General features: G+C 37.6%; 1 protein-coding gene across 2 annotated transcripts in view; it reads left to right on the forward strand.

Annotated features, from left to right (window-relative positions):
• The window catches only part of ATP2C1 (ATPase secretory pathway Ca2+ transporting 1), a 180,918-nt gene that overhangs the window by 136,655 nt on the left and 21,281 nt on the right, over positions 1-22,982 (forward strand). The window contains exons 2-10 of one of the 2 annotated variants that reach the window (XM_053468149.1): positions 6,790-6,896; positions 9,585-9,695; positions 11,208-11,324; positions 12,151-12,240; positions 13,477-13,512; positions 14,140-14,201; positions 14,624-14,732; positions 20,246-20,401; positions 22,760-22,828. In XM_053468149.1, coding sequence (XP_053324124.1) covers positions 6,879-6,896; positions 9,585-9,695; positions 11,208-11,324; positions 12,151-12,240; positions 13,477-13,512; positions 14,140-14,201; positions 14,624-14,732; positions 20,246-20,401; positions 22,760-22,828 — 768 coding nt within the window. In that variant the 5' untranslated portion in view covers positions 6,790-6,878. The remainder of the gene's footprint in view (positions 1-6,789; positions 6,897-9,584; positions 9,696-11,207; positions 11,325-12,150; positions 12,241-13,476; positions 13,513-14,139; positions 14,202-14,623; positions 14,733-20,245; positions 20,402-22,759; positions 22,829-22,982) is intronic. The other variant, XM_053468148.1, reaches the window with a different exon arrangement.

Consider the following 22,982-nt stretch of genomic DNA (forward strand, 5'->3'; position numbering starts at 1 on the left):
TCCACACACCTATACCAATCCACACACCTATACCAATCCACACACCTATACCAATCCACACACCTATACCAATCCACACACCTATACCAATCCACACACATATACCAATCCACACACATATACCAATCCACACACATATACCAATCCACACGTATACCAATCCACACGTATACCAATCCACACGTATACCAATCCACACGTATGCCAATCCACACGTATGCCAATCCACACGTATGCCAATCCACACATATATACCAATCCACACATATATACCAATCCACACACATACCAATCCACACGTATGCCAATCCACACGTATGCCAATCCACACGTATACCAATTCACACATATATACCAATCCACACATATATACCAATCCACACATATATACCAATCCACACATATATACCAATCCACACATATATACCAATCCACACATATATACCAATCCACACACATACCAATCCACACGTATGCCAATCCACACGTATGCCAATCCACACGTATGCCAATCCACACGTATGCCAATCCACACGTATACCAATCCACACGTATACCAATCCACACATACACCAATCCACACATACACCAATCCACACATATATACCAATCCACACATATATACCAATCCACACATATATACTAATCCACACATACACCAATCCACACATATATACTAATCCACTCTCACTGAATATTTTCCTACCTTTCCTCTTTTCTCCTTACAGCTCCTTTTCCTCCTCTTCTTCAGTTTTTCTGTCTTCTCTGTCTTCTTCCGGTTCAGAGGGCAACAGCTGCTGTGCGCCGGGGTTTGTTGTCAGATCCCGGCGCACAGCAGCTGTTGCCGTGCAGATCACAAGGGAGCTGTATCGGAGGTCTTTAACAGACCTCCGGCTCCCTTGAGTGATTTTAAGCCGGGTTGAACCCGGCTTAAAATCACTCAAGGGAACCGGAGGTCTGTTAAAGACCTCCGATACCGCTCCCTTGCGAACCTGCTCCTCCAGCGGCGGACATTACTGTCCGTCTCTGGAGGGGTGCCGGGTGCCGCAAGTTGGCACCCCCTGATGAGCGGCACCCGGTGCGGACCGCCCCCCGCCCCCTAGAGTGTGACGCCCTGTGCGGTCGCACACCCCAAAGGCCGGTCCTGCTCTAAGGGGCCGGGAAGCCCCCACCAGGGCCGGCCTTAGGGGTCTGCGGCCGCACAGGGTTTAAATTAAAACATCGAGGTTTTTTTTTCCAACTTTATTTAACATCCTCCATGTTAAATAAAGTTAAAAAAAACTTTATTTAACATGGAGGATGTTAAATAAAGTAAAAAAAAAACCCGATGTTTTTATTTATACCCAGTGCGGCCGCAGACCCTTAAGGCCGGCCTTGGTGGGGACTTCCCGGCCCCTTAGAGTGGCGGACCCGGTAGGTAGGGTAGGGGCCTGGAGCTGCAGCTCCATCAGCCCCTAAGTCAATGCGGCCCTGCCGTGGCCCGGCCCACCGGGCAAATGCCCGGTGTGCCCGATGGCCAGTCCGGGCCTGACTGGGTCTAAGGAGAACTCTCTTTTTGTGTGAAGTAAATTACCTGTTTAAAATGTTCATGTTAGGAGACATAACACAATTGTGCCATCTGCAAGACTAGACTGCAGGGAGACTTTTGGGACGGATGACAGAAACCTTTGACTGAGTGACCGAAAAATGGGCAATAGAACATAAGACTGGTTAATGTAATTTTATTGGCTGAAGTTGCATATTTTCGATGTTTTGAGAATTAGCTGTAACATTTTATGATAACATTCTGTGATGAGAGCTATAAGTGGCTCCAAAATATGACATTTTATTTCTGATTTGCGTGAATATGTTATTAGGAGTTAGCATACGTTAGGACATATATTCGAACTTCAGGACTGCTATGGGGCATGAGGAAATAAAAGAAAAAATGAGGCTCTGAACCTGTTCATGTAAACTTTTCATATTATGGAACATTTCTACTGATGGGGTTGGGGGTCAACTATGAGGGAGATCTAACCATGACACTGGGGGTTGTATCTATGTCCAATATTTGAAACACATGTTTTCTGATCTGGGCAATATATGAAATGTATGGTACTTAGCCTTGATAAAAATGTTGCACAAAAAAATGTAAGAACATGAGCATATGTAGCATATTTTTAACAGAATATTCTAACTAAACCAGCTCCTTACGCTCTAGATTGCAGTAAATTTTCTCTAGATTTTGTAAATGCTGCCTAGGAGTACATACTTTCTGGTGTGCTAAAGGAGGCACAGACAGGCCTCTTTCATCACGCACACGGGCAGATTTGGGAAGATCATCTCTTCTCCCATCTGGCTGCCGGACACTGTGGTCCTCAGAGCCCATAGAGCCTTAATCCCATGGGAATTTAACATCACAGCAGATGGAAAGTTTGAAATTCACCTTCCTATGATATATACCATATTGACCAAAGGTAATACCCCTCCTAATTATTGTTTAGGTGTTTCAGCCACACCAATTGCTAACAGGTGAATAAGATCATGGATTGGAACGCCAGTTGCAAGCCAGGCCTTCACGTCGAACATTGCTTAATAATGCTCTTTTGGCCGGATGGGCAGGAATTCCTGCGGACACACTCCAAAAGGGGAGGGTGTGCGATTCCATATTAATGCCTATAGTTTGGGAATGGGATGGCCAACAAGCTCATATGGATGTGATGGTCATTTGTCCACATAGTCATATATTGTAGATGTGTAGATCACTTTTAACAACTTTGACATATACCATATTTATGACAAATGCCCCTTAATAAAATGTCATGTTTAAGTTGCTGTCCCACTTACCCAAACATTGTTTGCACGTGCTAACATGGTAAACAAATTAACCTTAGCATATATGTAATTTTATTTTGCTGATGATTTAATCAGATACATAGTGTTCACTCCTTAGCCTGGGTCTTTGGATCCAAACTACGTATACTTACTGTGATGTTTCTGATGCGGCATTTAGTGCGTAAATTGTACACTTTCAGATTTTGTCTTAGCTGTCTCATTAGAGCCACCTAAATTAGGAATGGTGAACTAGTTCCTATTTTGATACCCCCCCCAAGAAAAAGGATTGCTGCACTAAAGATACTGTGAGAGTAGCACTGATTAGAGAGTAAACGTCTTCTTCCATTTTGTAAACATGTATTGAATCTATGTATTGTAAGAAGCGCTGCGTAAATTGTTGGCGCTGGATAAATAAAAGCTGATCATATTAAAATTACAAAAAGTATATATATTTTTTTTTAATAGCTGCATTAATTGGAGAGACTGGTTTAAGTTATAAAACAAGCGTTGACATCTGGTTATGAATGTTGGTTTCGTAACACTACTCACTATCTCTGGTAATAAAAGGGTTAATACAGGGAACTGATGTTCTGCAATCCTTCACATGACTGCTGTGGTTTGTCATGATCTTATCGGCAAATGCTTATAACCGAAGGGCTGCCCTACATATTGCTGTATTTAGCCTGAGCTTCTACATGTTATCTGTACGGATATTTAAAAGGAACAGCGCCAATTTTTCCGTGCTGTCCTTGCTAACATTCTGCAAAGACAAAATAGTTTGCGATACGAATCACTTGCTGAGATTAGTCTTAAAGGGGCACAACTGGGCAGACGCAAAAGCATAAAATTAATACTGTTTTACACGTTAGTTAAAAGTATTTTGGTTAAAAAAAAAAAAAAGAATAAAAAATGAAAATTTTTTTAATAAAATTTAAGATTTTATTGTGGTTGATTTTATATAGCTTAGAGTAGTTTAATATGCATTCTTATTTAATGCGGATGTCGGGGACATTGTACTGTCCCTTTAACTAAAGAGAGATGTGTGGTTCCAATGTCTTGACTTCACTATACATTATAAAGGTCCACCCCTGTGAGCTTCAGTTGCAGAAAGAACGTGGCTGGCCCTATATATAATGAATAGTTATTTAAGTACAAGTAAGTATTGAGTTATATTATGTATGCATTTGGTTTAAAAAAACAAAACCCTACTTGTCAGGAAAATGAATTGTGTGTTAGTATACTAAATGATATGAAGGCGAAATTCTTCCCCATTGAGCTTCTTCTGCGTAAGGAACCACAAATTCTTCATTTACTGAAAAAAAACCCCACTGTAGCAAGCTTTTAATGCAAAACATTGAATCTGTAAGCTTTTTGTTGTGAAGTGATAAGGCTGTGCCGTGTGACTGAATAAGGATCAGGTTCATTGAGTTGACGGCAGCAGATAGGATTAGTTGAGAGCAGTGACCTTTTGGTTGCAAGAAAAACCAGTGTTCAGATGTGTGTGCTCAGTAACTAAGGAATAAAGCACTGTTAATGGTGTAAAGAGTCGATGAGGTAGTACTTTAATCTAGCTCTGGATGAAATGATGTGGAATTTATCCTGGGTTCTGGCATGGCCCTGGTCATCAGCAGAGGAGGACTATGAGCTAGATTTTTATGCCTGGGGTCTGGTCCCCCTTGTGTGTGTGGCTGTCAACAAGGTCCAGTCTTGGTTAATGCTGCTCCATGACCTGCTCTCTACCTCTAGCTTAATAATGTTTTTTCAGATGAACGCTGTGTCTGGGGCAAACTCGGTTACTCTTTGAATATGTAAAGATCATGATCAGACAAATACATTGTGAAGGCATAAAGTCAAGTAGTTGGCTTATTGGATGGCCATCGGTTAGCTGTCAGTTAAGTGGGGCAAATTACCTGAGATTACTAGTTGAGCAGTGAGGAAGGTGGGTGTAAAAAAGGCCTGGATGGCAAGTTGGAGAAAATATCTGGTGGGGTCATTGTGTCGTACAGCAACATCTTCACACGTTGTTTTGGTCCACCAAGACCAACAGAGGAGGCAGCCAAGTTTTGTGACTCCATTTTAAGTTATTCCAATTCTGTTCTAACGTAAAGATTAAGCCACATATATTCTGCTTAACACGTTATAACATTTTTTATAACCAAATATATAATTGCCAATCCTGTGAAATTCCAAAACTTTGTTTTTTGAGGAAATGTTTCAATGTCATCCAACACTAAAGCAGGCAGTATGCTGTTGCCATATAAAGTAACGAAAACTTCTTAAAAGTTTCTGCATTGTTTTTATATGATTAATCCTTTGGAGGAAAGAAGAAAATGACTGTAATGCCATTGACTTGCATAATGTGCCATAGAGCATGATTAATGTTGTTAATTGTTGTTTTAATCCTTATAGATTATGAAGGGCCAACCAAAGAGAGCTTCTCCTACAGGAAGATCTTGGCTGACCCTGTATGAAGCATATTTAAATCTGAGTTGTTTGTCTCCTCGTCCATGGAATCATGCATTATATGGGGCCACCTCAGTCTTTCTTGCTGGAGAAATGTGTGGGCATTGGGCACTTTATAATGAATAGTGAAGTGAGGGAGTCATAACCACAACTTTCCTGCAAACTCTCCTGACAATCCTCGCTTCATTGAATAGACGCCAGCATTAATCAAGTTCAGTAGCATGTTGGCAAGCCAACCCTTAGCGCTTCTGTTATTTTATTCTTTCTCTAAAAAGCTAGTCGCAAACAACATATTGTATTAAGCGCTGCGTAAATTGTTGGCGCTATATAAATAATATATAGATAATAATAATAATAATAATAATAACACAGAAACCTTCAAGAAGCATTTTTGTGGAACAGCACCTTCATTATAGAATAAATCCATGATGGCAGTACTGAATTGGTTTACTGCTCATATATGCTGATGATAATAAAATGTATAGCACATCAGTGAGGTTTTATTCTACATAAAAGTGGAGCTCGTGTTAATGGAGTGTCTCTGGCTTGCGTGTTTCTAGTAAAGTAGAAGGTACCACTCATGGGACTTGATGTATGTTATCTGGAGTAGTATAGTGGGTGCTTTTCATGCTACAGTCGTGCGGTCATCAAAATGGTTAAATTTTGTCTGTTATACATTGTTTTTGCTTCTCTGCATGGGATGTTTATTTCAGCATTCCTTTGCGCATACACGTTGTTTAGCTGTGCCTTCTGGGCTCTAAACAAAGTTTTCAATGTCTGGCATGTACATGTAAAATGTACCCAATTATCACACTAGCACTGTGTACATCCCATTGATTCGCTTAATAGAAGTTGTACAATTGATTCAATGTAGGGTTTTTTTGTGATCGTAGACTAGAATGCAACGGTCATTGACTACTAAACCATTCGTTTTTTAACTACAAATAACATAAATTATGGTTTAGACAAGTAATAGACAACTGTCATAGTGATGTGGCTTTCCTTTATCATATCGAAAGCCATACTAGCCACATAACATCTAAGTAAGACATGGGCAGCAGCACATTGTTAATGAGAATGATAAAGGCTGATAAGGTGTAGGTCACAGCAGTTTAAGCTGGTCGTAAATTAGCTTATCCAGCAGTTTAAAAATAACATTTGGTAGTTGGAATGATAATGACATTGTTTAAAAGAAACAACTCATAGATATATTTTTTTATATGTATTGTTTTCTTTTTTGAACAACGACGTTATTTGTTTGCATGCATGGTTTACGTTCTACTATGAAGCTCTATCCTAAAGTGTATGGTTATTCAGGAGCTAGGAAATAGTTACGGTACGATTAAACCCTTTTTATTTTTTTTACTCCGCTGTGTTGCAGATCTAATTTTGCCGTTAACCTTGTTCATCTTCCGTATAGCGAAGAGATCCAAATACACCGCGTATCGTTATTAAAAATCCTCTTTGTGGGCATGTAGAGTTTTGAAAGTTCCCTTTCGTTTTTATTCTTAGTTCACGTCTTAGACTGGGAATCTTTCTTCACTGATTCATTTGTACAAGATTGTTACATCACTTGGTTCCAAACCAGGCTGCTTCAGTTTATGCACATGGAGAAAAAGGTGAGTAAGCACTTTACTTTACGCTCATTGCTTGATAAAGGTGCCATTATGAGCATTTAAGGTCTGATCCTGCTCACTATTGTACTACATTCACTGAACGTTCAATTCCGTTAATCCAGAACTGACCTTTGGGAGAATTTTTAGTGAAATATATATATATATATATATATATATATATATATATATATATATATATATATTTCACTAAAAATTCTGCCAAAGGAAATAAAAAGAAAAGAAAAGAAAAAAAAAAATATATATATATATATATATATATATATATATATTTTATTTTTTTTTTTTTTTTTTTTATTTTTTTTTTTATTTTTATTTCCTTCGGTTACACCACTTCGCAATTTTGTAAAAAATGAAAAAAATATATATTTTTCATGCTAAATGATAGATCAAATATATAAACATGGTATCTGTTTGAAGGCTCTTTCTGTCCTCAGAAAAATAAATATGAAAGAAAGAGTCAATACATAATATTGGATGATATTTCTCATAGAAATGGTCCTCCTTTATATTGATTATTTATTTTGCTGTGCCGTATGGGGATTGATGACCCTTTCCGTGCATTGATTCTAGCACACTATTACTCTAACCACGATGATGGATAGTACCGAATGAGTTCCTATATTCAGTATGCATATAAATTCCACTGTCAGCATTTTATATGGTGTGAAAGAAAAAAATGAATGCAAATATAACATGCTGAGTCCATTTATTCTGTAAAAATAGTCTAATGTGTACCACTGTGTATGTATGCATGCTTATTGGTTAAAGGGCAGATGCTATACATTAGAGATTCTGCAGTGTGCCTGGTTGACATCTCTCTTTTTTTTTTTTTTTTTTTTTTTTTTACTTCTGGAAAGACTAGAGGAAATTTTTAGCTCTTTGCTTATAATTAACGTGGTTGTACTTGTTAGCTCTCCATGTCAAGGTGAAGCCTTCTAATGCCCTTGCTACAACCTTGTTGTTACCACCATAGGCACTCAAGTTGGCCTTCAGCAATTTGCACCTACATTGTGCCTGTCAACATGACCTTAAGTCAAATTGTGAAGGAATGTGACTTAACATCATACTTCATTCTTCACATTGGTTTTTGGCCACTGAAGAGAATTCCGCACATTTTTTCAGCTCCCTGCATTATTACCGGTACATTGTTGTGCTTAATATACTGCATTGCCGTGCCTAACAGTTTCTGTAAAGCTGTACACTTTGTAATAAGCCACCTATGTGGGATAGAGGATGCCAACACGCACGCTTTTCTGTTTTCAGGATTAAAGATCATCATTCATAACCAAAATGGGCAGATATAGTGCAAAATGGAAAGTTCTTCAATTCTTTAGACTAAAGTAATTTGAAATATGAAACGAAAAAGGAAAACACCAAGAAATCAATATTGGATTGCACTCCTTTTATAATTAAAAGCTATAAAAATATTGCTAAGTGTGTCTGAGATATTAGGTAGTTTGGTACCAATATTTTGGGTTCTGCTGAATTATTTATGATTAAGGTTTTTTTGTAGTCATGCACATTTTTTGGCAAAAGACACAGGGTGATCATGCATCTTACCGTACTTGTTGCAGAATAATTATCTGTATTGTGTGGGTTCTTGAAGTGAGGGAGATGATAATGGTTCCAGCTGTATTCCCTTAATAACTCATCACCTATAAATGAAAGAGCATGTTGAAGTTTTGTCATTTGGTTGATTGTGTTTTTGTGAATGCTTCCATTTAAATATGTAGGTGATCTGTTTATAGGTCTTAGGTAAAATGGAACGGTCACCACCTGCAGCTTTTTAATTTTGATTTCTTTATCAATCACAGTACATTTTTGAGATATTCAATAATCATGGAGGCCAAGGCTTGTGACCAAAGTAGCATTTTCTAACCAATTCATTATCCTGAAGTTCTCTCCCTTCTCCTCAGTCCACCCATACAAAGGCTGCCTGAAGCAATCAAGATTCTGCAAATAAACAATAGAGAAAAGATTACCGGTAGTTAAAGAAGAGCTATAATCATGAAGATCTTGAGAAAAGTACCTTCCTCTGTGATTTACACATAAACAACATAATCAGGGTTTATCGAACACAAAAACAATGTAGGATTTAGGACTAGTGCGTGAGCTGCTTTAAATAATATAACATTACTTTGCCTATATTGTTTTTTTGTACTATTGTAGTTTAACATAGAGACCTAGTCTTAAGAAAGAGATGTTTGATAACTTCTAGTGCCCCGTAACCATACATTGGAACATCCAGGCCCTGGCTACCCGGAGCCTTCCCTTTTTGGAATGCGGGTAGACAGTCCCAAAAGTGTTGATGGGCGGTGGGGCGTGCCGCAACACCATTCCTGCGACCCAGAGTTTGTACGTGGTGACCCATAGATCTGGAGAACTGGTGGTTCCCAGGTATGCTTGTAACCATTCAGAATCATTACTTTCATATTTATGTGGCAAACAACGGTGTTCACAAGGCTCAGTAGTGTGCTATAAGGATTATATTGATTTGATCTGTATTTTAGTATCCTTCAAAAGCTTAAACCTCATTGACTGAAACACTGGCATAAATGCAATATATGTATTGAAGGAAAGTCCCCTGAGTCCCATCACCTTCATACATGCTATGCATAAGTTATGGCAATGTCTTTTTACCAATGCTGCCTTTTGATTTATTACTTACAGGATTCCCGATTTGACCAAACGTCTGGCACTGAAAATGATACAATGATTCCTGTATTGTCTTCGAAAAAAGCGAGTGAATTACCAGTGAGCGAAGTTGCTTGGATTCTTAAGGTGAGGAGTGTATGTAGTTACAGTGGATTCAAATCATGTATATCTTTGTAAAGGTTTCTGTATAATTTTCTGCTGTGAGATGTCGTATTGTTCAATTTTGCGGTTAAACGCTTGCTTTCTATCCTATTGGCAATTTAAGTACATTGCTAGTCTATTTCTGCTGTGAATTGCCCCAAACAGTGCTGTGCTTCTGCTATTACGGCTGCATGTAAAATTCTTGTTATGGTGCCATTTGCCATTGTGTTCATTAAGTCACCATACATATTCATTTTGAAGATGTTTGCTTGTAAAATGACAAGTTTGCTAAGGTTGACAAATGTGCAAGCAGGCAGTCAGCAATATTTTGAGGAACTGGTGTAGAGATTCTTTCACTACTGATAATAAGGACAATTTATCCTTCTGGTCATTTTCTAATTGAGTGTAGTTCTGTAATCAGTGTTCATGAATAAGCACAAAAGCAATACCTACGTTATGGTAAAAATCAAACTTATGTTATAGACCCAGAACATCTTCCAACAGCAAATGATATAATAGATACTGTAAGGATAAAAAACACATGATGATTAGAATTATTTTAGACAACTATTTATTCCCAGCCAGTATTACCTGCTACTCTTTGTTTTTGCCCAGTGCTGTATGGCTCGAGTTTCCTTTGGGCTCCCAATCAATGTTATTTTTTATTATTTTATTTAATTTTTCCCCACTCTCTTTTTGTGCTGATCACCATGTTATCAGCAATCCAGAGCGCTATATCCCTGCATTGCTGATTTCACTCCTGTCCTCAAGCGTCGGCAATGACGCCTATCGGAAGAGAATGCCCAATCGCATGAATGACGGTGTACTGGCCATTACATGCGATTAGAAGCAAATCACAATCAGTAATATCAGCATCTGTTTATTAATATACTTCTACATGGCAGAGAGTTAACTCTTCTTCTTTCTAGAGGAGGTATTTCTGGTACCACTCATTATGCCGATCCATCGAATGCTGTAGTAATTCACTCTTCTATTTATCGAGTATTTCTTTGCTGCTTCACTTACGGGGATGTTATTGGCTGAGGACATACAACTGTTTCTATCAATCTAATTCCTACACCGTAGAGAGCTGTAGGTCCTGCTGTGGGCTGAGCTAATTATTCACTGAAACTATTCTATTGTGGACTTTCATGATGTCTTATTTGAGGGTTACGGTACAAATCTGGGTTTCCGATGGTCTTTTTGGTCGGGACAGCAAAACTAACAGCCCTACATAATGCAGGAGGCAGAAGCATAGACTATCTTTTATCTGCGAACTTCAATGACAATCGTTGGAAAAATTAAGTAATGAACTGAATAACATGGCTTTTTATTCCAATAAAAACTAAACATTCATCAGTTCAGTTGTTCTTCAGTAAAACAGCGGCCACTTTATTCCATTTATGCCAGTAGTATGTATTATTTCTAGCCCCAAATGTTATGGTGGGTTTATAATAAGGCTGATTATTCTCAATTTTGTGTGTGCCCATCCAACAGGCTGATCTTCAGAGCGGCTTAAACAATGCAGAGGTTTGTCACAGACGAGCATCCCATGGCTGGAATGAATTTGATATCAGTGAAGACGAGCCGCTGTGGAAAAAGTATATTGCACAGGTGAGAAACTGATACTAGTGTCTCAAATACATTTCTGGAAGAAACCCTCGCTGTGACACAGATTAATCAATTGTGACAAACACTTCCACGCAGAGGGTCAAGACGTTAAGGTGGGAGGTATTTCCCTTTACAAATAAATCCTAAGATTCTACAGTAAAAATGGAATTCCCAATGATAAACTGGTTGTGTCGGTGTAATGGATGGGTTTCACAAATCATTCTATCTATTAAGCTTGTATAGGGGCAACATGAGATGGATCACCAACACTACAGTAAATCCAATCCTATCGACCCATCCTAACTACAAGGTTGAGTAACTCCCGTATGTCCCCCTAATCGTTCTCCAATAATCATGTAAGGTACCTGTATGAGCATAAAGATCCATTAAGGGACAATGGTGGTAAACCGAAGAGCTCTGGAGTTGAACTTTATGTTGCTATATACACTAAATTGTGGGCTCTGTAGAATAACATGGCAACAACATTTTCATCCCTCATAATAATGCTGCACATCTTCAATATTAAGGTCAGCGTATCTACTTTTCAGTGCTACCTTAGTTCAGTGCTATCTAGAAGTTTAAATACATCTCCCAGGTCATCGATCTTATGGACATCTCTCCAGCCCATCTCTCCACAACTGTCTGGTGGCAATGTTGCGACAGATCGCTTTAATAGATTGTATGAAGTAATTGAGAGACACATTTTTTCATGTTAAAATTCCTGACCAGGAATAAACCAAGATTTGCTGCAATATACAACACTGTTTTCTTTTTACAATCGACTTTTTGAAGCATCTGTGTGATTTAGAGTGTTAATTCTTTGTTTCAGTTTAAGAATCCACTCCTTATGCTCCTTCTGGCCTCGGCCGTAATCAGCATTTTAATGCATCAGTTTGATGATGCTGTCAGTATCACCGTGGTAAGTGTGTTTTTTAAATTGCATGTACTTCTTTATTATATAAAGATATATATATACGGTATTTGCCCGAATATAGGCCGCACTCCCCCCACTATAATCGGGGTTTAGCACAATTCGTATCGCCCCACGCCCAGGAAGTGCAGTTCCGGACGCTGGGCGGGTGTTTTTTTCTTTTTCATTTAGCCCTGCTGTGGGCAAGCAGCAGGGTTAGGATTCAGATCCCCCGCAGCGCTGCAGGGGACCTGGATCCTCCTCTCCGGCAGCCGTGGACGTTTGCGCAATACGCGTAGACAACCTCCGCTGCCCTTACATGCTGCCCTTTTGATCCATAGATGAGCTATTTACATTTATTCATATATAAACTGTCACCTGATCTAGTCAAAATATTTTAAGACAGTTATAACATATCGACATAATATTTTAGGTGTCATCTTAAATATTGTAGTAGCGTTATCTTTCTTTTATTAAGTATCCCAAAAGTCACCAGTAATGGCTACCTTGTTCGTTGAGATATGTTCAGCCCCACTGTCAACAATTTCCAGCGTGGGGGATCAAAAATCCTTACCATAATTGAATCTAATTTTCTTCCTTTACTGGCTGCTAAGTAATGTAATGTACTATATAAAAATGTGAAGTATCCCAAGCAGTCTGTTATCCAGTAACTTACTGAGTTAACCAGAAGCTGGAGGCATTATCACCGCAGAAGCAAAAGAGCTGTAGCAAGCATTTTCCGGGAATATATTATGTACATCACTTTATATCCTTTAGCGTGAGAAAACAATTTCTCCAAAGATTATCTTTTTTTTTTATTTTTTATTTCTTCTGGCAGTATTTGGGAAGGCATCTTAAACTGCCCCGTTGACAACCACCTGCACACCACACTGACATTATGGGTCTGCAGAAGATTCCCCGCGCAGCAGGAAAAGCCTGTACATGCGCGATGATGACTGCCGTACAATGTTAATGGCATAATTACAGCTAATTAATGAGAGCACCATGCAGTTCCTCTGCGCGTTTAGGAAACAAGCGGTTATTGAAGAGACACATTTAGGGCATCTTTTATTTTAAAGCTAGAGTTATGCATATACTTCCATGTAAAAGGAGGTGTTTTAGAAAGGACCCCCATCGTATCACCGTTTGTTGTTCTTACACCTATTTGCAACCTATTTATCATGCTGTATGAGAGCCATCTTATTACCTTATGGCAAAACAGTTTTTTTTTTCTTTTTTTGTCAGGCAATACTTATTGTTGTGACCGTAGCCTTTGTCCAGGTAAGTACTTTTTACTCTTTGCATGCATACCACACAACCTCACAACAAATACCTTATACAATGTTTGCCTGTGGCCATCATGCTTTTACGCCTAGTGCTTATTTCTCAAAACCGTCTTAATCTTTGTATATAATCTAGAATGTCACTCCCATGGCTACAGTTGACCTATATTCTTTTTTGAATTTAGTATCTCTCAAAAATGATGTGATTAATCTCCCCAAATTCATTAGAGAATTTTACCTACACAGTAATGTTATTGCTGCAAATTACTGAAGCTTTTTTACGTGGGAGAGAAATATTTAGTTATTTAGTGCCATATTCAGGCTTTTGCAATGAAATTTTTTTTCCCTCAAGTTTCATAGTTTTGCTGACTGAGGCTTTATTGGTTTCATCTGTTTGTAGCAACTGTTCTGCTCCTTGCAATTGAATGTAGACTGACAAAAGTAATTATGACATCACGCTCGACCCTGGGACATCTGTGAAACCATTAATGTCCTTCCTCGCCTTGACATGACATACCAGTCATTGTATAATTTTAAGCTTCGGCAGTTTCGGTGTAACAGGCAGTGTATCAATGTCATTTTGGAAGCCCATTCGTATTGATTAGTTTGTCTTCTCCAACCTCAGGAATATCGTTCTGAAAAGTCTCTGGAGGAACTCAGCAAGCTTGTACCACCAGAATGTCACTGGTATGTTCTCTTGTATGTGTATACATGTATGTGTGTGTGTACGTACAATATACCTTGTCATTGCATAACCACTGTGGCTTATTAGCAGTTTCCTTTATAAAATTGTGCTATGCCATCTATGGTTTTCTCATCATATTTCAGTCACTCACTTAGGTTCTTCTTATTATTGTTTTTATAAATTCCTGTTCTCTGTATTTCATGTACTACGTTCCCCTCTCTGCCATACACTTCCCCCTCTGTTCTTGCCAAAAACATGACCAGCAGCCAATCAACTAAATTCCAACATTCCATTGACCCCAAGCCACATCAATCTGATTCAGTGTTAAGTGAATGTGCAGTAGAATAAAAAAAAAGAACCTGTTATGTGTGAATTTGACCTTGTTTAACTGATTTAAAGTCTATTTTTTTCTTTTTAAACACAGTATTCGAGAGGGGAGAATGGAACACACTCTTGCAAGGGAGTTGGTTCCTGGGGACACTGTCTGCTTGAGTGTAGGAGACAGAGTCCCAGCTGACTTACGTCTGTTTGAGGTAGGTGTTACATAGGTTGAAAAAATACCTTATGTCCATCAGGCTGAACCCTTCCAAATTGTATCTGTTGATCCAAAAACAGACAAAGAACCCCCCAATGAGGCATTAATCATATTATTTCAATCAAAGCTAAACTGTTATAACTCTAAATATCTGTGTTTGCTTAAATGGTAGCCATTTATTTAATTAGATGAAGCCACCAAAACTACTTGGCCTCACACCTGGAGTCCACATTTTAACTGCCAGGACTGTGAAAAAGAGGGAAAACACCAATTTCCTTGGTTAACATATTTTTCTCCTTTGCCCTTGAGCTGTGTGTTGGAGAGTCTGTTTCCATGGCTTAGATCTCCCAGTCTTTTAATTAGTTGTGTCTGAATGCTTTCAAGTTCTGTGATGTCTTTTTCTAACCCAACTTTTACTGCACATTCAATGCGCAGTCTTACCAATGTCCTACGCAGCCTCGCCAACAAAGACACTTCATATTAAAGTACTGTGTTCAATCTATTAATAAATAAAATTATCACTTTGAAGCAAGTAAGGGCTGCTATTGAAATCAGTCGGAGCATTTTCTGTCAGGGGGGGTCCAGGCTGTTGTTTGATGTGTCCCTGCCGCTGCAAGAAGGGCAGGACGTACCAGTACGTCCATATGGGATTCTTGTGATGCGTTTTTTGGACGTACCGGTACGTCTATAGGGGACTGAAAGGGTTAAATAGGCAGTGTTACTTATCCTGCATTCCTCACTTTTTTGCTAACACTGTCTGAGATTGCAGTTGCAAAGTCTTTTATAGACCAGTACTCCCAGGTGTTATATATTTCAGATTTGATATTTTATATATATATATTTTAGCGTCCGTGTTCCTTGATGTGGCTTGGCTTATAATAATGGCTCCACAATAATTGTTTTCGAAGCTTGTCTCTGTGATCCAAAACCTGTTGCAGTGATTCAAACTGTTTTAACACCCTTTTCGCTAGTCTCTATGACAACAGCTAAAAAGATAAAAATGCAACGTTTAGTATTGCATATGGCTTTGTGATGAAAATAAGCTCAGATTCCTGTATGCTAATCTTTGCTTATGAACATTCTGCTGTAAATCCAAAATTCCAGTCTTTTTCAAATGCAGAATGAACTGGTCACTAGTATAATTCAATATATATATATATATATATATATAACTGTGTAACCTAGAAGCATGTACACTGCTTGGCATCTCTTCTTCAGACTCATTATAGAACAATATTTAAATTCTAATGGGATCCTTGCACCTGAAACAATGGTACTCAACTGTAATAGTCTGGGTATTTATACTCACCTTTTTCTGTGTTTTACTAGTTATTGTTATCTTAACAACATGATAATTTTCTTGCTGCTGATTCTTGGTGACATCACCATGTGGTGTCATGTGATCTCACAAAGCTGAATTATAGTATGACTCGGTCTTCAAAGGAAGTCAGGTGACTTCACAGTGGCTTTCTAAGTTGAAAAAAGGAACAATAAAAAAAGGTTTTACAGTTAAATTTGAGACTAGATTCATTCTTCATCCACTGCTATAAATATGTGCCCACCATAGCAAATATAAAAAATTACAGCTTGAAAAAGTTTTGTATTAGTTTTAATTATTATTATTAGTGTCCTTGTCAGCTTTATTAATTATCTTTATTTTATTTTTTTTGCTTTTAATGCCAACTAGTGGTGCATCCATAGATATAGAAATAGTTAAAAACGTATTGAACCTATAGCCACCTATTTGTGGCAAGGATTACCTTGCACTGATCCTTGCATTATTTGTCTTGTGCGTGTGTATGCATGTATATGTGTGTGTATATATATATATATATATGTATATATATATATATATATATATATGTGTATATATATATGTATATATATATATATATATATATATATATATGTGTATATATATATATATATGTGTATATATATATATATATATGTATATATATATATATATGTATATATATATATATATGTATATATATATATATGTATATATATATATGTGTATATATATATATATATGTGTATATATATATATATATATGTATATATATATATATATGTATATATATATATATATGTATATATATATATATATATGTATATATATATATATATGTATATATATATATATATGTATATATATATATATATGTATATATATATATATACATACACTGTAAAATTAGATAAGCTTTTAATTATCTGACTAGATGAACTTGTGCAACGCTGAAATCACTCCTCACACTTTTGCTGTGATTTTACAGGTACATGGAGATCCATGTCAAATGAGAAAATCAGTGTCAGCGCTGTTATCGCCTAAAAGCTCGTTTTAAAAACCCCATGAATTGCCCACAATACGTTTGTGTTATTGCTTTCTAAACTTTCCCAGATACATTAAGGTTCTGGCTGGGGCTTGCTGTAAGGAGGAATATTGAGATTTGATGACTGGGCAGGGCTTGACTACTAACATACAGAGCTGTTTATGTATATAATATAATATATATATATATATAGATATATATATATATAGATATATATATATATAGATATATATATATAGATATATATAACAAAACACTGCTTTGAAACCCACAAGCACTTACTGCACAATACACAGGCCACTGAAACACTACACATGCACTATGCTTTACTACACGCTCACTATACAGACCTCACTCACACTAGCCATTCACCGCCCAGGGCCTGTTGCATACAGAAATTGACAAGGCGATGACAAGTCACGATGTCGTTTGTTCAAGAGAGAGCCCCGTTTCTTGTGATCTTTCGTTTCTCTGCTGTTTCATAGCAAGGTTGCTTAGCCGCTAACCCACATGCCAGAAGCAGCCTGTAAAAAACACCCTAGCTTCTGTTTAATTTTGTACTTGGCTTGCCAGCCCTTGATTCTCGATGATCTACGGCCCTGGTAATTAAAGAATTGGGCAACAAGTTTAAAACCTACAATCATAACGTGTTCAGTCTGGTCCTGTCAAGGGTTAGATGATATGTAAAACCCTAAATAGACTTCTTTCACATTCTTTTTTATCTTTACAATCTTAGGTGAGAAGGTTTTGAGACCTATACAAATTTTATAATTCCCAAATATTGGCAAAATCTAATGGAAATTTCCAACGCCAATATATTAATGAAGTAGTTCATTTTGACCACTAATAGACGTGCTAAATATAATAATACAATACAAATATGATAATGCAATTATTATTTGAATAAATACCTATTTTATTTTGTCAAATATTTTTATAAGCCATTTTATTATTAGAATATTTATCACTTGAAAACATTATTAAACTACATAATCAACCGTTCTAGTAAATTGTAAATATAGAATTAAATGTATGTTAGTAGAAACTGTGCTAATGTGTAAATCATTAAGACATGTTAAAGTACTTCTGCAAAGTTACTTTTGCACTTGCATTTGAGTTTAGATGCATAAAATACCTTAAAAACCGTACATGCAATAGCGGCAAATGTTCAGCGGTAAATTATAGGTTGTTCGGCCGCTTAGAGGGTTAATGTGATAGGGAGTAAGACAAATCACTATATGTCTGTTTATTCTGTATCACAGTTAAATCATTTTTAATAATAATTGGAAATAAAACCTCCTGCTATGAAGTAATTACTTCTGCTGTGTTCTGTGAGTTGCCGATTTGAGCTGGAAGGTCTCGGGCAGTAATTGAAATTGTTCCGTATGTTTAACACCCTTTTTAGCTCTGTCCCCGCATGGCGGTGTGTGATCAGAATGCACGGGGAGTATTGGAGTCTAGCTCTGCGCTATGTGATATATCAAATTGTCAAGCAGGAGAAGCCCAGGGGAGGCTGGAGGAAAATAAATTTGCCTGTCCTCTAAAGCAAAATTGGTTTTTATTAACTACTGCACTGCTAAAGCACAATGGGACTTATATTCCAGAAATAGCAGCTACATTTAAAGTATAATAATAATAATAATAATAATATGTTAACTGATTATATATATATATATATATATATATATATATATTAAAATAATGATAAAAATAATATGCTAACTGATAAAATGTGAAAATATTGAGATTGTCGTAGGTAATGACTGTACCGTCCCTTTGTTTTTTATTTAACGCCCCCACCACAGTGTTTCTATATAAAAGGGTGTAAGGGGAAGGGAATGAGAAATATAAAAGGGTGTAAGGGGAAAGGAATGAGAAATATAAAAGGTTGTAAGGGGAAGGGAATGAGAAATATAAAAGGGTGTAAGGGGAAAGGAATGAGAAATATAAAAGGGTGTAAGGGGAAGGGAATGAGAAATATAAAAGGGTGTAAGGGGAAGGGAATGAGAAATATAAAAGGGTGTAAGGGGAAGGGAATGAGAGAAAAGGGAACTGGAATGGGAGGATAGAAAGACTGAACATTTAGACATGAATTTATCACCTATCCTTTGATTTGTATATAACAGAGTACGGCATATCAAATATTATTACACTAATTAATTTAGAACTATGTTTTCTACATGTTTTTGCACGTTATGGTGAATTTTAGGGCTTTAGTATAACGTTTAGGCACCAGGTATAATAAGCGTTTTTTTTGGTCTAGAAATTCTGTTGGTCAAGTTGTTTTACTTTATATGACAGTTTCTTATGAAATCTGTTTCTTTAAATTTGATCTGATCGTGTCCACACTGCTCTGGGCAGTAATCCAACAAACACGGTGTGATTGGTTAATATTTGTTTAGTATTGTCGATGGTATAACTGGTATAAAAGTTCTCATGTGAAATGAAAGCAACTTGGAATGTATTTTTGGTGACTTTGTGACTCTTTTTCACCCATCGTTAATGTCAGTAGAAGCTGGAGGAATAATATTCTGGAAAAACTAAGTCATTGTACAGTAAAACTTATGTTTAACATAACATATAATTTCAAGCAACTATAGTATCACACTACTGCTAAAAGTAGTTGCCTAACCTACTTTAGTTGCCTAACCAAGAGTGACCAGCAGCCATTCTTCTGCGCACACATGAATTTCCCATGTTTCTGACCAGTATATATGGAAGTATATAGGATACATAGACTCATGGAAGAAAACCAGTTACTCAGTTTGCATGCCTTACCCTAGGGCCCATATCGTCTGTCCATCTTCCATCCCCTGGTATCCCTCTTCTTTAGATCTTAGAATGTTTGTTGGGTATGACTATGTCACAGTGTTCTACAACCATTAAAGTCACAATCATGTGTATATCACAGGCACAACATGGATTTCTAAATTCTATCAAATGCCGGACGCAGTTACATAAATAGTCTCTTCCAACCACGCTGAGTCTAAATGATAGCTTAAATAAATGATCAATTTTCCATAAAATGCGCATGGTCTGTGTTCATGTTTACCACTGTAATCAATAAAGCAAATGTTCTTTCAACAGATCCATAATATCCTTCAATACTGATGTTTTACAATTTGTAAAAAAAATACAGATTTACAGATTGGCCTTTCTTTTTTCCCCCCAGGCTATGGACCTGTCTGTTGATGAATCCAGTTTAACAGGCGAGACTGCTCCTTGTGCCAAATCGACAGCCCCTCAACCAGCTGGTACTAATGGAGACCTAACGTCAAGAAGTAATATTGCCTTCATGGGGACGCTGGTCAGATGTGGCAAAGCAAAGGTAAACACACTCTGACAACTGTACTGTGTTAGTGTCAGGAAGGACCACTAACTGGGCTGCTGGCTTACGGAGGGTGAATGTTTTTGTAATCCATCTGTTGGGGTCAGTCATGTGAGCTCAGAGTGTGAGCTTCCGTGATAAATACTGCTTGCTTGCTTCTCCGAAGGCTTTTGATGTCATGGATTTATCTTGTTGATATGCACGTGGCCCCAGTCCATATCCTACAGATGTCTGGATTCTGTACTTGCCTTCAACCTTTTAGACTGGAAGGGGTTTTATTTTTACGCCAGTAATCATTTGTAATGGCGCGGAGAAGTTGGTGTCAGTGAATTGAAATATTAAAATAGCCTACACTAAGATATTGCATTGATATTTCTTCTTCTACTTGCGTCATAGCCCTACTTATTTTAAGATGGGAAATCAGTGATTTGTCGGTTCAAAAATGTAGCAACCAGAAGACAATAGTTTTTTGTATATGATGTAATAAACTTCCAGTTTTGCCGTGGTAAACAGCTACACGCGGCAAAATCATATCATAATTGACCTAATTTTTTATTTGATTATTCAAATATGCATTTGTCAGGGTTCACATCTTTCAAAATATATGGGCTGTGTTTTGTAAAAGTTTGTTTAAAATGTTTGGTGTTTTAATTGTCCTTGGTATATATATATTCAAAACAAGTAAATTGTCTGTCTCAATTGAATTTTATCGCATCTGACTTTACCCCCACCAGCACTCGAGCTCTGGCTAGGCAGTTTGTTAAAAGAATAGCAGCTCCTGATTGGGTTCGTTCTTGACATTAAAAGTACTGGCATTGCAGAAATTCAATGAAATTAATGTTTAATCCCTCTGAGCTCTCGAATCAAAATCAGCAGGTGCCAGAATAAAAGCCAAAGAGATTAGCAGTAAATTTCAGTGCTTTGTGACCTCTCTGATAGTTTTAGGCAAAGAATAACAAAACTAATCAAATCTGGATGACTGATGAGGAGGAATGCATAGCTTATGGGGGGTGGGGGCATATTAAAGTTTACTCAGAAGGGCTCATTAAGGCTACTAAAGTCCTCTATCAGAAAAACATAAGGTGACAATAAACACATTCTCTGAACACCGTGGAGGGAATATATTATGTTTGTGTTTCTCAATCTTTGATTGGTTCAAGGAGCCTTTGTAACAACGGTGTAAGAAGGAAAGGGATTGGTTATCACTGGTCCTACCATGTTGTGAACTATTAAGCTATGCCTCCAAACCAGCTGCACTGTTTGACAAAAAGCACAAACTATAGGTAGTTTCAGAAAACATAAAATTTGACAGAATTTGATGGCCAATAAGTACTATTCTGCCCATCCAGTCTGCCCTTTTTTTCCTGTCGTAAAGTCCTTAATCAGTCCTTGGTCTTCAGGGTAGCCATAAACGTATACTAGGGCTTGACAAACCTTGGACGCCCAGGTTTTTGCAGGGTTGCCATCATGAATCTGGCACCCTATGCTTTCCTGCGGGTGTGTGGCATAGATGTGGCGTAACGGGTGCCGTGAGGCTCCCAGGGGGTCACGTAATGCACGGCACTCGCCTCACTGCGCCCACAAAGCATAGGGTGCCATATTTACAATGGCAGTGGTGTGGCAGGTCTCCAGTGTATGCGAGTGTGTGTATGTAATAGTCAGTGTATGTATACTGTAGTGTCATTGTGTATATGTATAGCGCTGGAGTCAGTCTGTGAGTGTGTGTATACTGTAGTATCAGTGTGTGTATTTATATGTATAGTGCTGGAGTCAGTGTGTGTGGTAATGTATAGCGACAGAGTCAGTATGTCTACTATATTCTAATGCCAGATCCAGTGTGTATGTGTCCATCATATTAGAGTGTGCAATTTTATAGATGTATAGTGTTAGCCAGCGTGTGCATGTGTATAAGAGTGTGGTGCTAGCATGTACGGAGTTGTTTATGTTACAGTATGGCATTAGCATGATGTGTATGTTGGCATTTAGTGTTAGCGTGTGTATTGGCGTATGGTGTTAGAATGTGTGTGCATGAACATAGAATTTTAGCGTGTGTGTTACAGTAAGGTGTTAGTGTTTGTGAGCATAAGATGTTAGCGTGTGTCTGTTTCTGTACGGTGTTAGAGTGTGTAAATGTATGTTAGTGAATGGCAAGGATCGACAAACCCTGGATGCCAGGAAAAAATAAATATGATTATAGAAGAAAAAAATAAAGCTGGCGCCAACTTTGTTGGCTTGCTTCTAGATCTAAACCAAATTTGTCGACCCCTGGCCTATCCCGTTAAATTTGTAATACAGCTGTACCAAATATATTTACACAATTACTTGCTTAGTTACTCTGTGACTTTTCATTGTTTTTAGGGAATTGTCACTGGAACAGGAGAAAATTCTGAATTTGGAGAGGTTTTCAAAATGATGCAAGCTGAGGAGGTGAGTGATAAAACCAGGTTATTGGGAAACTTCTAAAGCTTTACGAGAACCAGCACTCCTAGCCATGCTTACGTCTGCGTGAGGTATACGGCTGTAACTTGCCAGCTGGGCTTTAGCCAGGCATGGTCTCTGGAGTGTAGATGTCTTTCATTAA

Source organism: Spea bombifrons, chromosome 5, assembly GCF_027358695.1.
Source record: "Spea bombifrons isolate aSpeBom1 chromosome 5, aSpeBom1.2.pri, whole genome shotgun sequence".
Classification (NCBI taxonomy): domain Eukaryota; kingdom Metazoa; phylum Chordata; class Amphibia; order Anura; family Pelobatidae; genus Spea; species Spea bombifrons.